Here is an 18,888-nt window from a genome sequence, read left to right on the forward strand (position 1 = left end):
CAGCACTTGGGAGGCAGAGGCAAGTAGATCTCTGTAAGTTCGAGGACAGCCTGATCTACAGAGCTAGTTCTACGACAGTCAAGGCTACACAAAAACATCCTGTCTCAAAAAACCAAACCAAAACAAAAAAGTCTCCAGACCAAAAAGCCCAAAGTCTGATGGGCTTTCAAAGAAGAGTTAATGCCAATATTTCTTAAATTATTCCATAAAATAGAAATCAAAGGAAGATTACATTTGTTTAATGAGGTCACAATTACCCTGATACCCAAATCACATAACCCAACAAAGAAAATTACAGACCAATTTCCCTTATGAACATAGATGCAAAAATATTTAATAAAATACTTGCAAATCAAATCAAGAACACATCACAAAGGTCATCCTTCATGATCAAGTGGGCTTCATCCCAGAGATGCAGGGATGGTTCAACATACAAAATCTGTCAATGTAATCTACCATATAAACAAACTGAAAGAAAAATACCACATGATCATCTCATTAGATGCAGAATAGGCCTTTGACAAAATCCAATACCTCTTCATGATAAAAGTCCTGGAAAGATTAGGGATAAAAGATATCTAAACATAATGAAGACCATTTATAGTAGTAGTCAATATCAAATTAAATGGAAAGAAATTTAAAGCAATACCATTAAAATCAGGGACAAGACAAGGTTGTCCACTCTCTTCATTGCTATTCAATACAATACTTGAAGTCTTAGCTAGAGCAATGAGACAACTGAAGGAGACCAAGGAGATACAAATTGGAGAGGAGGAAGAAGTTTCACTATTCACAGATAATATGAAATATACAAAAGTGGTCCCAAAAATTCCACCAAGGAACTCTACAGCTGATCAACACTTTCAGCAAAGTAGCTGGATGTAAAAATCAACTAAAAAAAAATCAGTAGCCCTCCTATATACAAACATCAAATGAACTGAAAAAGAAATCAGGGAAACAACGATGTAGCACAAATTCTAATTGATCTTTTTTTTAAAAGATTTATTTATTTATTTATTTATTTATTTATTTATTGTACAATATATAATCTGGCTGCATGTATGTCTGCATGAATGAAGAGGGCATCAGATCTCATTACAGATGGTTGTGAGCCACCATGTGGTTGCTGGGAATTGAACTCAGGTCCTCTGGAAGAGCTGCCAGTGCTCTTAACTGCTGAGCCATCTTTCCAGCCCCTCTAATTGATCTTAATTAAAAAAAAAAAAAAAAAAAAACCTGGAGTCAGACATCAGGGTGAAGGCTGAAAGATCAGAGAAGCAGCGCAGCCAGCCACTAGAAAGACTTCTTACCTCTAGGAATCCTCTGACTGAAAAGGGGGTTAAGCTCCAGTCTCTTCCCGCCTTATATTACTGTCTCCACCTCTCTAGTGCTGGGATTAAAGGCATGAGCTTCACCACTTGGCTCTGTTTCTCTTTTAAACTGGCTAAATCTCATGAAGCCCAGGGTGGCCTTGGACTCCTGATCTTCCTGCTTCCTCCACCCAAGTGCTGGGATTAAAGGTGTGTGCCACCACTGCCTGGCCTCTATGGCTAACTAGTGGCTAGCTCAGCACTCTGATCTCCAGGTAAGCTTTATTTGTTAGAGCACAAACAAAATATCACCACACAACACCTTTTACAATAGCCTCAAATAATATAAAATATCCAGGGTAACTCTAGCCAAGCAAGTGAAAGACTTTGTATGATAAAAATTTCAAGTCACTGGAGAAAGAAATTGAAGAGGCTATCAGAAGATGGAAATTTCTCCCATTAGTAGGATTAACATATTAAAAATGGCCATCCTACCAAACCAATAGACAGATTCAATGCAATCCCCATCAAAATTCCAACACAATTCTTCACAAACCTTCACAGGACAATACTCAACTTCATATGGAAAAACAAAACAACAACAACAACAAAAAAAAAAAAAAAAACTAGGGTAGCTAAAACAATCTTGAACAATAAAAGAACTGTTGGAAGTCTTGTCACTCCTAATTTCAAGTTGTATTCCAGAGCTACAGTAATAAAAAAAAAAAAACTGCATGGTATTGGCAAAAAACAGACAAGTTGAACAATGTAATTGAATTGAAGACCCAGACGTAAGTCCACCTATCCATAGACACCTGATATTTTATTTAAAAAAAAGAAAAGTCAGAAATACACACTGGAAAAAAGACAGCATCTTCAACAAATGATGCCGATCATTGTGAGATGTCTGCATATAGAAGAATACAAATAGATTTATGTTTATCACCCTGCACAAAACTGAACCCCAACTGGATCAAAGACTGTAACAACAAAAAAAAAAAAACCCTGATACTCTAAACCTGATAAAAGAGAAAGTGGGTGGCGGGAGGAGGGAAGATGGCTCAGAGGTTAAAGAGCACTGGCTAAGAGGACCTGGCTTCAATTCGTAGCACCCAGATGGTGACTCAAAACCATCTGTAACTTCAATTCCGGAGTATGTGGTCAGTATGTGGTACATGGTGCACAGATATACATGCAGGGAAAACATCACACAGATAAAATAAAAAGAGAAAGTGGGGAATGGTCTTGAATACACTGGCACAGGAGACAACTTTCTGAGCAATACAACAATAGCAAAGGCACCAATATCAACAATTAATAAGTGGGACCTCATGAAACTGAAAAGCTTCTGAAAGGCAAAGGGCACTGTCATTCAGACAAAGCAACAGACAACAAAATGGGAGATTTTTACCAACTCCATATCCAATAAAGGACTAATATCCAAAATATATAAAGAACTCAAGAAACTAGATGACAAAAACACTAAATAATCCAATTTAAAAATGGAGTACAGATCTAAACAGAGGATTCTCAATAGAGGAAACTCAAATAGCTGAGAAACAAATAAATGTTCAGCATCCTCAGCCATCAGGGAAATGAAAATCAAAACAACTTTGAGATTCCAACTTATACCTATAAAAAGGGTTAAAATCAAAAACACAAGTGATAACTCATCTGGAGAGGATGTGGAGCAAGGAGAATACTCCTCAATTGCTGGTGGGAGTGCAAACTTGTACAGCCACTTTGGAAACCAATATGGCAATTCCTCAGAAAGTTAGAAATGGATCTACCTCAAGATCCAGCTATACCACTCTAGGGCAAATACCCAAAAGATGTTTCATCCTATGACAAGGACCTTTGCTCAACTGTGTTCATAGCAGCTTTATTTGTAATAACCAAAACCTGGAAACAACCTAGATGTCCCTCAACAGAAGAATGGATAAAGAAAATGTGGTACATTTACAAAATGGAGTATTACTCAGCTATTAAAAAAAATGGCTAGCCGGGCAGTGGTGGCGCACGCCTTTAATCCCAGCACTCGGGAGGCAGAGGCAGGCGGATCTCTGTGAGTTCGAGGCCAGCCTGGGCTACCAAGTGAGTTCCAGGAAAGGTGCAAAGCTACACAGAGAAACCCTGTCTCGAAAAACCAAAAAAAAAAAAAAAATGGCATAATGAAATTTGCAGGTAAATGGATGGAACTAGACAAAAATCATCCTGAGTGAGATAAACCAGAACCAGAAAGATAAAGTTGGTATTTATTCACTTTATAAGTAGATATTAGCCATTAAGTAGACAATAGCCAAGCTACAATCTGTAGATACAGAGGGTTTAAATAAAGAGGTCTAGATCTCCCTGGGAGGGAGACATAGAATAGATTTTATGGGCAGATTGTGGGTGGGTGAGGACAGGAGTGGGGGATGAGGTGGGGTGGGGGGAGATGGGATAGAGGGAGAAAAAAAGGAAAAAGAAAATATAGGGAAAAAATCATCTCTGCAAAAAGATGCTTGCTTCCCTACAACAATAAGTTAAAATGAAACTCTCCCAGAACTTCAGGATAATAAATATGCTAAATTGCACCATCTGACAACTAATTACAACAGAGTGTGAGGAATCATATCAGTGATGCTCTCTGGCAGGATCTTTGTCTTTGCTCTCTTCCCTCTTATAATTCTTTTAGAGTTATTTATTTTATGTATATGAATGTTTTACCTGTATGTGTATATGTACATCTGGTATATGCCTATTGTCCATGGTGTTCAAAAGATGCTGTCAGAGTTCCTGGAACTGGACTCACAGATGATTATGAGCTGCTATGTGTTTTAAGAATAAAAGAAAATGAAGAGATATCAACAAACAAATTGAAAAATGGCCAGTGACGGAAGAAAGACAATCAAGGTGAGATGTCTGTAAGCCAAATGTAACTGTGTTTTAAGAAGAATGCAATCAGATGCCAAAGAACACAGGTCCTCTGTAAAAGCAACAAGGCTTTCTCTAACATTGAGTCATCTCTCCAACCCCCTCACCCCTCTTTTATCCACGAGGCTAACTCAAAGTGCTAAGTGAATTTCCCAAGGTTACACAGCAAGGGAAAAATCACAGCACCAACTTTTTGGAAAAAAAAAAAAATGTTTTAGTCTCCAGTTTCTTTAAATTAAATTGATTTGTTCCATAGTTACTACAAATATAAACTATAATAAACTATTAAAGGGGCCTAATTTTTATCAGTAAAATGTTCAAATCACCCTTTCACAAAGATACCTGTCTTATAGCTCTCTTTTTAATATTAATCCAATCTTTAATAATTTCTTCTAAAATCTGAAATCAGCACTATATCATAAAAGAAACAAAAAGGAGACTAGGATGTGGTGGCATTTTATTTGTATGTTAATAAATAAAGTTTGTCTGGATATCAGAGGACATAGATAGCCAGCCATAAACAAAAGACAGGTGGTGGTGGTAGCACACGCCCTTAATTCGGTCACATGGCAGGCAGAGTCTATGCGTTCATAGCGACCTGGAGGTCTGTACAGACAGTGATGAGAAAGTGAGTGGCTGGGCTAAGAGCCAATGAGAAGGCAGAACAGCATGGCAATAAAGACACAAGTTAGACAGGAAGAGCTAGTTCTCTTGGGAAGCTACTGCGACGTGGTGAGCTAAGGTTAGTTGGTGGCTATTCCTATTTCTCTGATCTCTACAGCTTTCACCCCTGTATTTGGCTCTGTGTTTCTTATTTAATAAAACTGTTTAGAAATTTGTCTACAATAGGAGATAACTCTGCTAACTCTGCAATTAAGAGCACTTGCTGCATTTCCAGAAGACCCTAGTTCAGTTTCCAATACCCATATAGGGCAGCTCACAAATGCCTGTAATTCTAGCCCCAGTGGATCCAAAGACGACGACTTCTACTACTTCTTCTTCTCCTCCTCCTCCTCCTCCTCCTCTTCCTCCTCCTCCTCCTCCTCTTCCTCCTTCCTTCTCCCTCTCCCTCCCCTCCCCCTCCCCCTCCCCCTCCCTCTTCTTCTTCTTCTTCTTCTTTTTTTTTTTTAAATAAAGGAAAACATTTAACTGGGGCTGGCTTACAATTCAGAAGTTCAGTCCATGATCATCATGGCAGGACATGGCAGCAGGAAGGCAGACATGGTGGTGGAGGAACTGAGAGTTCTACATCTTGATCGGCAGGCAGTAGAAGGAAACTGATCTGCACTGGGCGTAGCTTGAGCATTGGAGACCTCAAAGGCCACCCCCACAGTGACATACTTCCTCCAACAAGGCCACACCTATTCTAACAAGGTTACACCTCCTAATAGTGCTGCTCCCCATGGGCCAAGCATTCAAAGACATCAGTCGATGGGGGCCATACCTATTCAAACACCACACTCAGTCTCCTCTTTGCTGGGATTACAAATACATGCCACCACTCCTGGCTTTTTATGTGGGTGCTAGAAATCAAACTCAGGTCCTGGTGATTACACAAGTACTTTACTCAGCTGTCTGATTAACCCATTTTTGTTTTCTTTTTTTTTTTTTAATGCCGAATGCCGTTTATTGAAGGAGGGAGGAGGTCTTAAATACAGGCTTACAGCACAATGGGAGAACCCCAGAGAGAAGTTCGCTACGGTGTTTTACAATCTTGCATCTAAGCTGTTAATGCCCATTATGCAGGATATACATACAAGGAACTTCCCTTAAGTATTCAGGAGGGTGGAACCCAGGAGGGAATTAGCATAGGGAGGATATCAAGGTCAAGGTCAGCAAGGAAGGCAACAGTTACCCAAAACAGGGGCCAGGGACCTACAGGTCCCCCTTTTACTAAAAAAATGAGCTTCTGACTTAGGTTGCATGGGACATCGGCAGGTCATCTTACCCGTCATGGAGACACCTGCCCAGGCCACACAGGCCCTCTGTCTTAGGTTGGTGAACACCCCCCAGGCATTACCCATCAAAAACCTCTTCTAGCCCCCATGGGCACCCATTAAAAACAACAAAACAAAACAAATGAACAAAAAAGAAGCTAGACTATGCTTTGAAATAATTACACAACTCCCAAAAACAAAGCAAACAACACTAAACACATACTATTTTTTCAGCTAGGTAATTTGTCACATAGTTGAAATGATTTGAGACATGTTATCTAAAATCACTACAAAATAACAAAATGCTATCACTGAAGCAGGCATCAGGTAAAAACCAGGTTTGATTGTGGTTATAAAACAGTAGTCATTTAATGTTCTCATCCCCATACCAATCTAAAGGCATGTTTACACACAAGATTTGGAAAAGGAAGCCATCCAAGTAATTCTGAAATGAGGCCAGCATTCCCTGAAGTGCTGTATACATGTAAAGACCCCTAATAGAGGGCTGCTTCTCATTTTTGCTCAAGTACTTTCTTCCAATAACTTCTATTAAACAAATAATCACAACTCTGCTTTATAAATGTACATGTCAAGAGAAGAAAAAAAACAACAGGAACAGAAGCATCAGGCCCAACTAAAATTACACCTGTGTGTGATGCTCTAGAATTGCTACTATCCAAGAGGGGAAAAAAGCTAAGTATTAAATGAAAGAAGGAAAGGAGCAGGAAGCTTCCGTTTAAGAATTATAAACAGAATAAACTTCACAAATCCTGAAAAGAGTCATGATTTATAAATTATAGCTCTCTTAAGTAAATGTATTTTCTATAAGACTGAAGTTGACAAATTTTATAGGAGTTGATATGAACCCTTCAGGGTAAGAATCAAATGTTAACTATTTAGTAGCTCTACCTGTTTACTGGCCAAATAAAAGAATTTTCAAAGTTTCATCAGATTTACAGTATAGTTAAACATGTTTCTGTAAAATCTACACGGCCATTTCTTATACTCTATTACAAAACAAAAAAGGCTCTTAAAAGCCTTGTGATCATTTTATTTAGAGTATCAATACAACTTCCAACTTCAAATGTACTTAATTTTCTAATACATGTCCACTGAGAACAGAGAACACAACTTATAGGGTATGTTAAAATGTAACCTTTCAACTTCCCAATGTAAAACATCACTTCCTGGGCAGATAGTACTCCAGGAACAATCAATCACTGTTAGGAAGAATATACACTCAACGTTGTTAAATAGTCCTGATGCACTCTTCTCTATGCCCTCATCTGTCATGAAGATTGTTTAAAAATCTGAGTTATTAGTCTTTATTTGGGAAAGGATCTGGTTAATATCTTTAAGAGCAGAAATCATTCATCCATCCACTCTCTGCTGGTGCGTGATAATTCCTACCCCCAATACATGTTCCTGATAACCACCCTACCACCACTAACCAAGAAGCTATAAATCAGTACCAGGGCAGCTCCCATGCAACCCCTGTTAACTCTGTTTACAATCTGTCCACCTCAGAATGTGAGCTAGCTGGGGAAGATGCTAGCTGATGAATCAGATAGTAAGAAAATGTAAGAGATTAAAGATAGAAAATGACAAATTAAGATGGTATATAATTATAAAATGTAGTTTTAAAGCAATTGTTAAAAAGTTAACATTCCTAAATTTATTTTGTTTGTTATAATCTTGCCTAAAGCACTGAAGAGAAATTAAAACTATACTTCAATAGAGACAAAAATTAAAATCTTGGAAATAAAACCAAAGTATAGGTTTCTAACATGAAAAATTCAAGTTAGGTAATAGCAAACTTTCTTTTTTTTATATTTATATAATCTAAGAAATGACATGAAATCTATACTTTGTTTCAAACATGACCCAGAACAATACAACTGTGACGCAGTTTCTAAGAAACTCCCACTGATACTATTCCCTAAAATGGAATCCAGTGGGCCAATTGGCCTTTAAGCCATCTAAAGATATATTTTCTGTATTAAAAAAAAAAAATTTCATGTTGTATGTATATATGAAGTTCTCAAGCTACTTTTTTAAAGAAAGAACGAAAATCATTTTCCCTGACTAGCACCTTGGGCCACAAACATTTCTAGTTCCAATAGTCTTCATGAATAGACTTTCATCCATTATGCAGGTGATGATATTCTTAATTTTCATGAAGTATAGTTTTGGTGTAGAAAGACATACAAGACACAGTTTCAGATGACAATGAAACTACACAGATAACTGAACATAATGACAACACAAGGGCCTATGTGGCTCCTTGAGATTGAGTTGCCAAAAGCATTAACTTTAAAATAACTTTTAGGACAAGATGAGTGTGACAAAATAGAGTTAACAGAAAGAAAAGAGCAGAGGGAAAAGCATTTCATGCAGAAGAAACTCTAAGGTGCAAATGAACTGGCAATGGCTTATAAAGAGAAAGGCAGAGGAAGGTGCAGAAGTGAGGACCATGCCTTGAGTATAGGAAACTTATAGATAATGACGTCTGCAAAGCAGGCAAGAGTCAGATTACCTAGACCTAGAAAACTTGGAGGGGACTGGATTTCACTCTAAAAACAGTGAAAAAAACCAAAGATTTTAAATAGGAGCAGCCTACTTTTTCTTTGGAAACTAACTGAATAAAGCAAGGAGCAGGAACACCAGTCAGGAAGCTATCTATATGACAGGCATGGCCAGACCCACCAAGGTGCCCGTAAGTGAACATAATAAATCAAATACTCCTAAGCTCTGCAATATGGCCTCTTCAAGTAAGAGTTCCCCAAAGCTGGAAAAGCAAGACTTTCAAAGGCAGAAAAACAGGGATTAAGCCAGGTGGATTCAGCTCCCTGCCTTTTATGCATATAATTGTTCCCAGATGTAACATAGCCAAAGATCTTAACAGAATCACTAAATACTTCTTGAGAAGTACCTCTGGCTCAATCTTTGAGAAAATTAACGATGACCAGCTTAATATGCCATAGCTAACATTTTAAAGTCTGTTGAATAAATGGCCACTCCCCCAGCATACAGTTAAAAAGGAAAAACTATTAAAAAAGAAAAATCATAGGATGGTGACAAAGGATTTTCTAAGAAACATTCCCTCCTGTCAGTTTCATAGGACATCTATTTCAGATCTAATAGACTGTAATTTGTGATCATTCAGATAGATGCTATGCACACTTCATGCTTTTAAAAAGCTAATATGATTAATACTAAAATAAAAATTGAGTGCTTCCTATACATAAAACGTTCATTACTTTTCATATAATACTTCATTTAATCTTTAAACTGACCTATCAAACAGAAACTACTACTCTCATTTCCAGATGCAAGGAATTCATATTTAAAGATGTAAAAACACACATTTCTGTAAAATGTAGAAATTGTATTTATCTATAAATAAAGTCTCATATCCAAAGCCCTGTGATCTTAAACTCCACTCTCTATACTTCAGGCTCTATATTAGGTTGTACAAAGAAATATCACTAATGTCTGACAGATTTTTAGAATAGGATATATGTTAAAACAAACTGTTTTATTATATATATTTAAGTACTGTCTATTGAAGAAAGTATGGTTCTATATACCCATCATTCTGTCCATTTCCTTAAATAAGTCCCTCTCTCTGTGGCTATTTCTTTACTTATTCTACATAGGTAAGTATAAGAATATAACATAAAGAATAACTTAAGTAAAGTAGTAACAAAATAAAATTTAATTTTCCATAAAAATAAACCCATAACTAAATAGCATAAAATTATCCTCTATTTTCAGCCCAAATCTCTAAGAGTTTCTTATTTTTAATAAAAACTAAGTAATCATAAAGTCTAATGATAAGTTTACAATATGTTATGAATTCACACATATGTTCTCCCACTGACTTTAGTTAAGACTACTGCTGATAACATTTCCACAGACTATTATTTCTTTCCAATATATTCTTTATCTTTAAGTTGTGAGGAACAGAGCACAACAGTAAGTTTGTCTCAAGATGCAGCTACACCACTCTTGGGCATATACCCAAAAGATACTTCATCCTACTGTGGAGACACTTGCTGAACCATATTCACTGCTTATCTATTATTCATAATAGTCAGAAGTGGCAAACAACCTAGAAGTCCATCAATGAATGAATGAATAAAGAAAATGTGTTACACTTATACAATGTAATATTACTCAACCATTTAAAAAAATGGAATTATGAAATTCATAGGTAAATGGATGGAGAAAGAAAAAAATCATTCTGAGTGAAGTAACCCAGACCCACAAAGACAAATATGGTACATATTCACCTGTATGTGGATGTTATAAGCCCCTTGAGAGGCACTGAGTGGCCAGGCCCCACCTCTCAAAATATTCTAATAGTTAGGCCCTGCCCCTGAGGGCCTCCAACCATCAGGCTTCACCCATAAAACACCCTAAAGGCCACAAAGGCTGGAGTCGAGCCCTCCAGATGCAGGCAGCCAAGCTCCATCCCACAGAATAAAAAGCCTAAGCTCAATTATGGGGACTGAAATCCCACCAATCCCTGAGCTCAAAAATCTACCAATCTCTGAGCTCATCTCAAACAACCCAGGCTATTACTAAGGCTATTGGTTGCTCTCCACAAACTAAAAGTAATGCCTTATTGCTAAAGACAATACCTGTACAACTCAAGAAACAAAGAAAAGTGGAGTTGGTTTTGCCTACCTGTGGGAGTTACTAATATCTGATTGACTTAAGGCGTACTCCACAAGATGGAAACCATACCCAACAGTGCTTGAGTGACCAAAGAACCAGAGACTAGATAGCCCAGGGATATAGGGTAAAACCAAACTCTACTGTTGTACTAAAAGTAGACAACACTAAAATGACTCCTACATTTTACTATACTCATAGATCAGTGTTTTGTTCTGCCATCATCAGAGAAGCTTCCTCCTACAACACTTGGGGAAAATATAGATTCATAGCCAGACAATGTACAGAGAGTAAAAGACCTTGGAACACTCAGCCCTAAATGAGATGTCTCCATCAAATCTCTCCCTTCAGAGCTCAGGGAACTCTGCAGAAGAAGAAGCAGAAAGAATGTAAGAGCCAGAGGGGATGGAAGGCACCAAGAAAATAAGACCTTCGAAACACTGCACAACCAATGTGTGATATGCACATAGGAACTCAGAGACTGTGGCAACATGCACAGGACCTGCAAAAGGCTGCACCCGATGGGGTCCTAGAACTGAGAGGAGATGTGAACACATGCCTCCACCCCTAACTAAAAAGCTAGCTCTAATTGATAACCTCTTGCAAATGAAAAATTAGTTTTCTTCAAGGGAACCTTGCTGCAGAAATAAACCACTCTTAAGGGCAGGCCCCATGCACAGCAGTGGATGGCCAACACAAAATGAAGTCAACAGCATCTTTGGAGGTTGTTTTATAATGTTGTGTCAGTGCTTTTTTTTTTTTTTTTTTTTTTTTTTTTTTAAGCCTTACAGGTCCTTTGTGTTTATATTATGGCTTCCAGTTTTGTGTTTTTATGGGATTCTTATGTGTGTAAACATGTGTGCTTTATTTTATAATTATTCCTTAGATGCCTGTTTGTTTTCTAAGGAGAGACAGAAGGGGTTTGGATTGATATGGGAGAGGAAGGGAAGAAATGGGAAAGGGTTAGGGGAGGGAAAACCATAATCAGAATATATTATATAAAAAAACCCCTAGGAGTCAAGACATAGGACCATGCCCAGCTCTCGTTGGATGGAAAGCAAACAAGTATATGGTGGAGAGATTCAAGAGAAAGACAAACAGAGCCATTTGTGCACTATGAAAGAGGCAGAATTGGAGATGTGATGGGAGGTGAGGAACAGCCTGATGAAAGAGGCCTGCACTACTATGAGGACATGGTGATGTGAGGGTCCATGCTGCTGTTGAGGGCCATGTCTGGGTCTGTGGTCCTACTGTAGCCAGAGTCTATGCTGATGTCCATGGTCTGTGCTATCACCAAAGGCTATGAGGAAGCCCTAGGTCTGGACTGCAGTCTGAAGCCAAGGGCTGCCCTGAGGTAGCCCTGCCCCTTGCCTGGGTGGAAGAGCTGGCGCTGATGGCATGAACATTGGAGAGTAGGCCCCGGAGGTGTGGGAGAGCTGGTCCCGCCTTGCCTGGATGGCATTGAAGAGCTGGTCCCAATGGTGTGGTGGTGGAAGAGCTGGCAGGCTAACTCAGCTACTGCTCAGGCCCAGATCCAGGTTTTGAGTTGGCCTACCCCAACATCTTCCCCAACTATGAGCTGCTGCAGGAACATGTGAAGGGGCCAGTCCTTCAGATTCATTTCCACAGGATCTCCACTACACAGGGCAACAGATAACCAAGAGTCTCTATGAGGGTCTAGTATTGATGGTGTAGCAGAAGGCAGAGGCCTTGAACTGGACAAATGACTCGTAATAAACATTCACAAGTAAAGCTGTTTGAGCAAAAGGGTATACTGCATCATACACCGCAACTTCTAACACCTCTATGATGAGAGAATATATGATGGAGAAGTAGGAAAGGCAGAGGAGTGGACTGGCACATGCTCAAAATGACGTGGTTGATAGAGGAGCAAGTTGTTGCCCAGAGGGGTCAGGTAGATGGTCTTTTTGTCTTCTGTTGTTGTTTTTGTTTGTCTGTTTGTTTTCTTTTCTAATTTTTCTTAATTTTTTATTTTCTTTTGGAGGGAAGGTTACAAAGGCAGAGGATGAATATGAAAACACTACAAAATAAGTGGGGTTGGGGTACATGATGTGAAATTCCTAAAGATTCAATTAAAAATTATGCTTAAAACAATCTATTTTCAGGCCGGGTGGTGGTGGTGGTGGTGGCGCCTGGGCTACAAGTGAGTTCCAGGAAAGGTGCAAAGCTACACAGAGAAACCCTGTCTCGAAAAACCAAAAAAAAAAAAAAAAAAAAGAATCTATTTTCAATAAAAGAAATAAAGAAAATAAAAACATTTCATCCAAAGGTAACCATGTTTAAACAACAATGTAACAATCCAGTTTCTACTCTTAATCTGTCATGTTTCTCTTGCTTTGGCAATGTGTGGTCTTTTGTGAATTTTACTGCTTTTTAATAAAATTTTATTCCCCCCCAAAAAATAAATACACATTACATTAGTTAATGTAACATCAATTTGGAAACACAAATTGTAAAATATTCAGGAGATACAGAGTTAAAGACCTAATAGGCTTAACTGTAGAATAATCTTTCACCATATAATTACATGAAATTGGGCCAATGACAGATTATACCGTCAATAATAGCCAGGAAATGTTCACCTATAACCTCTTTGTTTTACATTAATAGTCTTTGTGACTATATACTCTGCTATATGTCGTTCTAAAGGGATATATTATAAATATATTTAAGAATGGGGTTATCACTAAGGCAAAGATAAAAGATGTGAGTTTTTATAATAATAAAAATCTCAAATACAGCAATCTATTAATATTCTCCAAAAATTTAAATAACTTACATACAGTTTTTTTTAATACCTAGGCATAACACCACCAGCCTAGGCCAGTATTCATCTAGTCTAATATTCTGTTGCTGACATTAACCAATGGTGGATGTGTCACAGGATAATCTAAACATATAGCATAATGTATATAATTATAGATTACTATGTCATTATCTCAGATGATGGTTAGATTACACCCTGAAAGAAATGAAAACAAATCCCAACTCCCCTCTCTCCTCTACAGCTTCCCATATGGTGATAGGAAACCTCCAAAAAAAGTATAAGCAGAATATAAGTTAATGCTTTGGTAACATGACAACTGACCAAGAAATTATCATCTAAAATGAAAAGCTGCACACAGAAATAGAACCCAAAGTGACCAAAACCTATTATTTGGAAGGGAGATTTCAATATGAACTACAAATCATGATTCACTCCAAAAGAATTACTTATAAAACAGATGTGTAATTTTTAGTTAAAGCTAAAGACAAAACACTACAATTTCTACCAAACAAAGGCCATGCCATTTTGTGACATGCAATACTTTTTTCTAGACAGCTGACAGTATTATTTTTAACTCTGCAGAGAAATGGCTTCACACCTGTTTCATAATGGTTTTAAACTAGGGATTAGGTTTATTAAATGCTCATCTTGGTGTGCAAAACTACATAATGCAGAAACCTAGTTCACCCTTTAGGAAATACTATTTCCTAAATAATTACAGAGAAAATGTATTGCATTTTTCAGACATTTAGAGAAGATAATTCTCTTGGTAGTATAGGTAGGCATTGATTTAACAACGCTTGTACTCAGGAAACAGTTCCAAACTAAATCCTCCATGGTATAATTTGAGTTCATTTTCTCTTTCTCTGACCTCAAGTAACTGGAGAATATCAGATCACACCATAACATTTCATGTATCTAAAACCTCCTATTAATGTCTTCTTTTCAAAATTACTACAGGTCTATGAAGTTGAGTTCCAGGTTCAGTTTTACGATTTTTATATGATATATGTCATAGTTTAAGAAACTGATCTCAAAAAATTACTTATCCATACTTTTTTACTAAGGACTATACTTTTCCTAATACAATACTCTTTCCCCCCCCCAAAAAAAAAATTATCTGCATTTCAGAAATAAATCCTAAAATTCAGGAAATGTTTATAAAATATGGGAATGAGAAATAAACTCCACCCAGGCACTATTCCTTTTTCTGAATAAAAGATCATTTAATGAAATGTCTCAAAGCCACTGGGACAGAGCTGAAGCTGTAATATACTGTCACAAAATCTACATCTGTGCTGCTATTCTTAACAGTCCATGTTGCTTACTGAAGAACAAAGGAAGTCAAACATCAGTCTTGAACTTACTTTTACAAAAGCAGCAGATAAATTAGGGCAGAACAAGCCTCAAAATAGTTATTGAACAGTAAAGGATGTCTTAATTATACTGTAATGCCTGAAATGGGGGTTCAATTCACATGTTTGAAGGTTACTTCTTAAACTGCAATGTGAGCAATATGGTATACTATGAATTTCAGAGATTAAATGTCATTTATGGAAAAAAATGTTGCTGGATGGTTATTCATATTCACAAGAATTTTCTACTTAAACTCCAAAAAAACGCTGTTTCCAGATATCAAAAATTTTTTTAGGAAAAAAATGATCAAGAAGTTAGACAAACACTTTTGTAAAGTCTTAGCTTAGACTACCATTAAAAAATACCAAAGACCAATGAACAAACATTATTTCTTATAATTCCAGGGACTGGTAAATCCAATATGAAGGTGCCATGCCAGCAGATGGTAGTGAGAATTCTCTTCCTGATGTAATGGTTACCTTCTTGCTGTGTCTTCATATCACAGAGAAAAACATCCTCTCTTATGTCTCTACTTCTTATAAGGGTGTTAATCACATTTGTGAGGACTCCATTATTATGACCCAGTGACTTAGTAAAAGCTATACCTTCACTAACCACCACACTGGGAACTCAAGTCTTAAAATGCCAATTGGTGGGAAAACACAAACCTTCAGTCCACAGAAGCAAATAAACTTTACTACACATAAATAAGTAGTACCAACTTACTTTTATTGCCCACCAAAGCAACCAGGGGCTGAGTTTCTGACTCTTCACTCACTGTCTTCACCACAGAATACCAATCTTCTAAATTCTCAAAGCTTTGATAATTTGTAATATCATATACCAAGAGGATTCCCTGTCACAAAAGAAATACAGAATATTTATAACATATTTCTGAAATATTAATAATACTTTTTAATGCTTCAGATATACCAGGTATACTGTAAAGTGTAGTTATGTTTTTATATATAAAACAATTTCAACTTAAATGTGTTATTAGTAGAAACAATATCAATGATCCCACTCATAATAAATCCTGAAACAAAGGTATAATTTTATCAAAATTGTAAGTAATTTCCAAATAAGATACCTGAAGAATTCTTAGTAGATTCAGGATAAGAAAATTCCATTACAAAAAAAGCTAAAAGGACGAAAATCTCACCTCTTATTTTGACAAGGTCAAACATTTAAACTTTTCAATAAGTAACCATCTGCTGCTTCTCCAATTTTAAATGTCTTCAAAAATGAGATTCCACGATGTCCCTTGATGGGCAATTTTAGTGTTTAACACAATTTTCTTTAAATGAAATGTGGATTTCCTCCTTTAGTCCTCTGTGCATTTAGAGAACAACTGGAGAGTATCCTCCTTTTAACAACCCCTCATATACTTAAAGACAGTTAAGTAACTCCTTACCAGTCTGCTTTCCAGAGTAAATAAACTCAGTTCCTTAAAACTGCCTCAAAGGGCCTATTTTCTGTCCCTTTAATCGCGGCTGTTGATTCTTCCCAGGACACACTACATAGAGTTTTTTGACATCCTCTTTAAAATGAGCAATGTAAAACTGGACATGATACTGTAATAAGAGTCCAAGAAAAGCTAAATGTAAGAGAGGGGTTGCTTCCTGCCTCTTATATATCATATTCCTTTTTAATTTATCCCATTATACTGTAATAGAAGAATGAGAAATATATACATACACAAAAATAACAGAACCACATACTTGATTTTCATCCAGTTTGTGGTGAAATACTTAATACAAAGCTCTGTTTACACGATAAGTCATTCATGGCATTCATGTATAACTATTTTTGCATCTGCTACATATCAAACATAGATCTAGATCATTACACCAATCCTCACCACAACCTACAGAGATTGGCATCATTATCCCCATTTTATTGATAGAAAGGTTATAATAACCAAGACAACCCAGACAGGTAACTGATGGAACCAGGACTTTAGTCAAGGACTAAATGCATTTGTCTGCAGACCCTATACCATGAATTTTACTGACTACTAAGGATATGAATGCTAAACTTCAAGTAACTTAGTCTTCCAAGAAAACTAAACATATAAACAGATGAATATACAACACAGCAGTCACAGCAGGTAATAAGTTAGTAATGAGCTTGGAGTTCCACTGTGGCTGCTATCAATGTGCCATTACTGAATGAGGATACTACTACATACATTTCTACCCTACACATAAACTATAAATGTGACCAACCTTGGGATCCCAGACAACAGAAATTATAGCAATTTAGTAGACAATTCATTTTGATCACATAACATCTCTAACACTTTTTAGTTGACATAAAAAATTTAATCATGAATGTATTCAACAACTGGCTCACAAAAACTGCCCAAAATTAAGAGTTGAATTTCTAAAACTAGAACAAATTGGCTGCTATGATTTTCCAGTACTGAGCTTTTATTAAAACACATTGGCCCTGGAGGAGGAAGGGGAGGGGGAAAGGAGGGGGGAGAACAAGGGAATCCGTGGCTGATATGTAGAACTGAATGGTATTGTAAAATAAAATAAAAGGAAAAAAAAAACACATTGGCCCTTAAGTCACCTATTTATTGTCTTTAAAAGTAAATTTCTAGAGACTAGAGAGATGGTTCAAGGGCTAAGAGCACTTGCTCTTCTCCCAGAGAACCTGGGTTCAGTTCCCAGCACCCACATGGCAGCTGTGATCACTCCTGTTTCAGAGGTTCCAACACCCTCTTCTGGCCTCTGAGGGTACTACAAACATGTGATACACAGATACAACATGCAGGCAAAATACCCATACTCATACAAAAAATTTGAATCTTACAATTAGATTTCTGATGGTCTCCAAGATCTTTTTCAATATTCTATAATTTTAAAGTCAAGTGTGGCTGCTCACAGGTAAAACCCCAGAACTAAAGAGACTAAGGCGGATGAATTGTTATGAGTTTGAGTCTAGCCTCCACTATTCAGTGAACTCTAGAACTGTCTGGACTACACAGCAACACCCAGTCTCAAAAACTTTTTAAATAGAGTACCTAAGTTTGTCAGGCATAGTGGCATCCACTTGCAATACCAGTATTTGGGAGGCAGAGCAAAAAGGATGGAGAGTTCAAAGCCAGCTTTAGTTACATAGTAAGTACAAGACCAGCCTAGGCTAGATGACAACTTATGTCAAAAAACAAAAATACAATGTTGTGAAATTTTACATAAAACCACTCTGCCTGATTTATTTTGGTAACAACATCTATTTCTTTCTTCCAAGATTATTTTGGTCATTGACCAAAATAGAGTATCTGAAATAAGAAGCGCAATTTCAATTTAAAGACTATAGCTCCAAAACTGAACTTTAGGGACAGTCAATCCTTACTTTATTGACTCTACCTTCCACTGTAATAGGTGATAGTATATATTGTTTGCTTGAAAGAGTTCTATCCTTGGATACCAGGCCTGGACACATCATCTGCTTAATCTGAATAATTATTTTTTCTATCCCACTTTTAAAATGTTTAATAAGCCTATACGATTAAGAGAATAAACACCAAACAGATCACTTGAAATTAGTATTTTATATAACTGTACATGATTTTTATTACTCAATGTGAATCACATTCTCATGGTAACTTTGAGTTATATTACTTAAATAAAGCCCAGACATGTGATAAATAATCCTTGAGATATTGGACTCTTTTGATTAATATGTCAAAATCTTTACCCAAGGTGGAGTGGAACAATAGCGGTGTAAGATAAAACACAAGCAAGTAGAATATGCATGCCACCATGTACTGATGGCTAGCACAGTGGTGCATGCCTTTAAACCTAGGATTTAGGAGGCATAGGCATGTGGATCTCCAACAAAGGTTCTAGTCCATGTATATTCCAGATAAGCTTCTATTTAATGAAATTAT

At 37.0% G+C, this 18,888-nt stretch overlaps 1 protein-coding gene across 2 annotated transcripts in view; it reads right to left on the minus strand.

The window, feature by feature from the left end:
* The window catches only part of Rab28 (RAB28, member RAS oncogene family), a 70,927-nt gene that overhangs the window by 34,029 nt on the left and 18,010 nt on the right, over positions 1–18,888 (minus strand). For both annotated transcript variants that reach the window (XM_028857389.1, XM_028857390.1), the window contains exon 4: positions 15,714–15,843. In XM_028857389.1, the coding sequence (XP_028713222.1) occupies positions 15,714–15,843 (130 nt within the window). The remainder of the gene's footprint in view (positions 1–15,713; positions 15,844–18,888) is intronic.

This window comes from Peromyscus leucopus, chromosome 10 (assembly GCF_004664715.2).
Source record: "Peromyscus leucopus breed LL Stock chromosome 10, UCI_PerLeu_2.1, whole genome shotgun sequence".
NCBI classification, from domain to species: Eukaryota; Metazoa; Chordata; class Mammalia; order Rodentia; family Cricetidae; genus Peromyscus; species Peromyscus leucopus.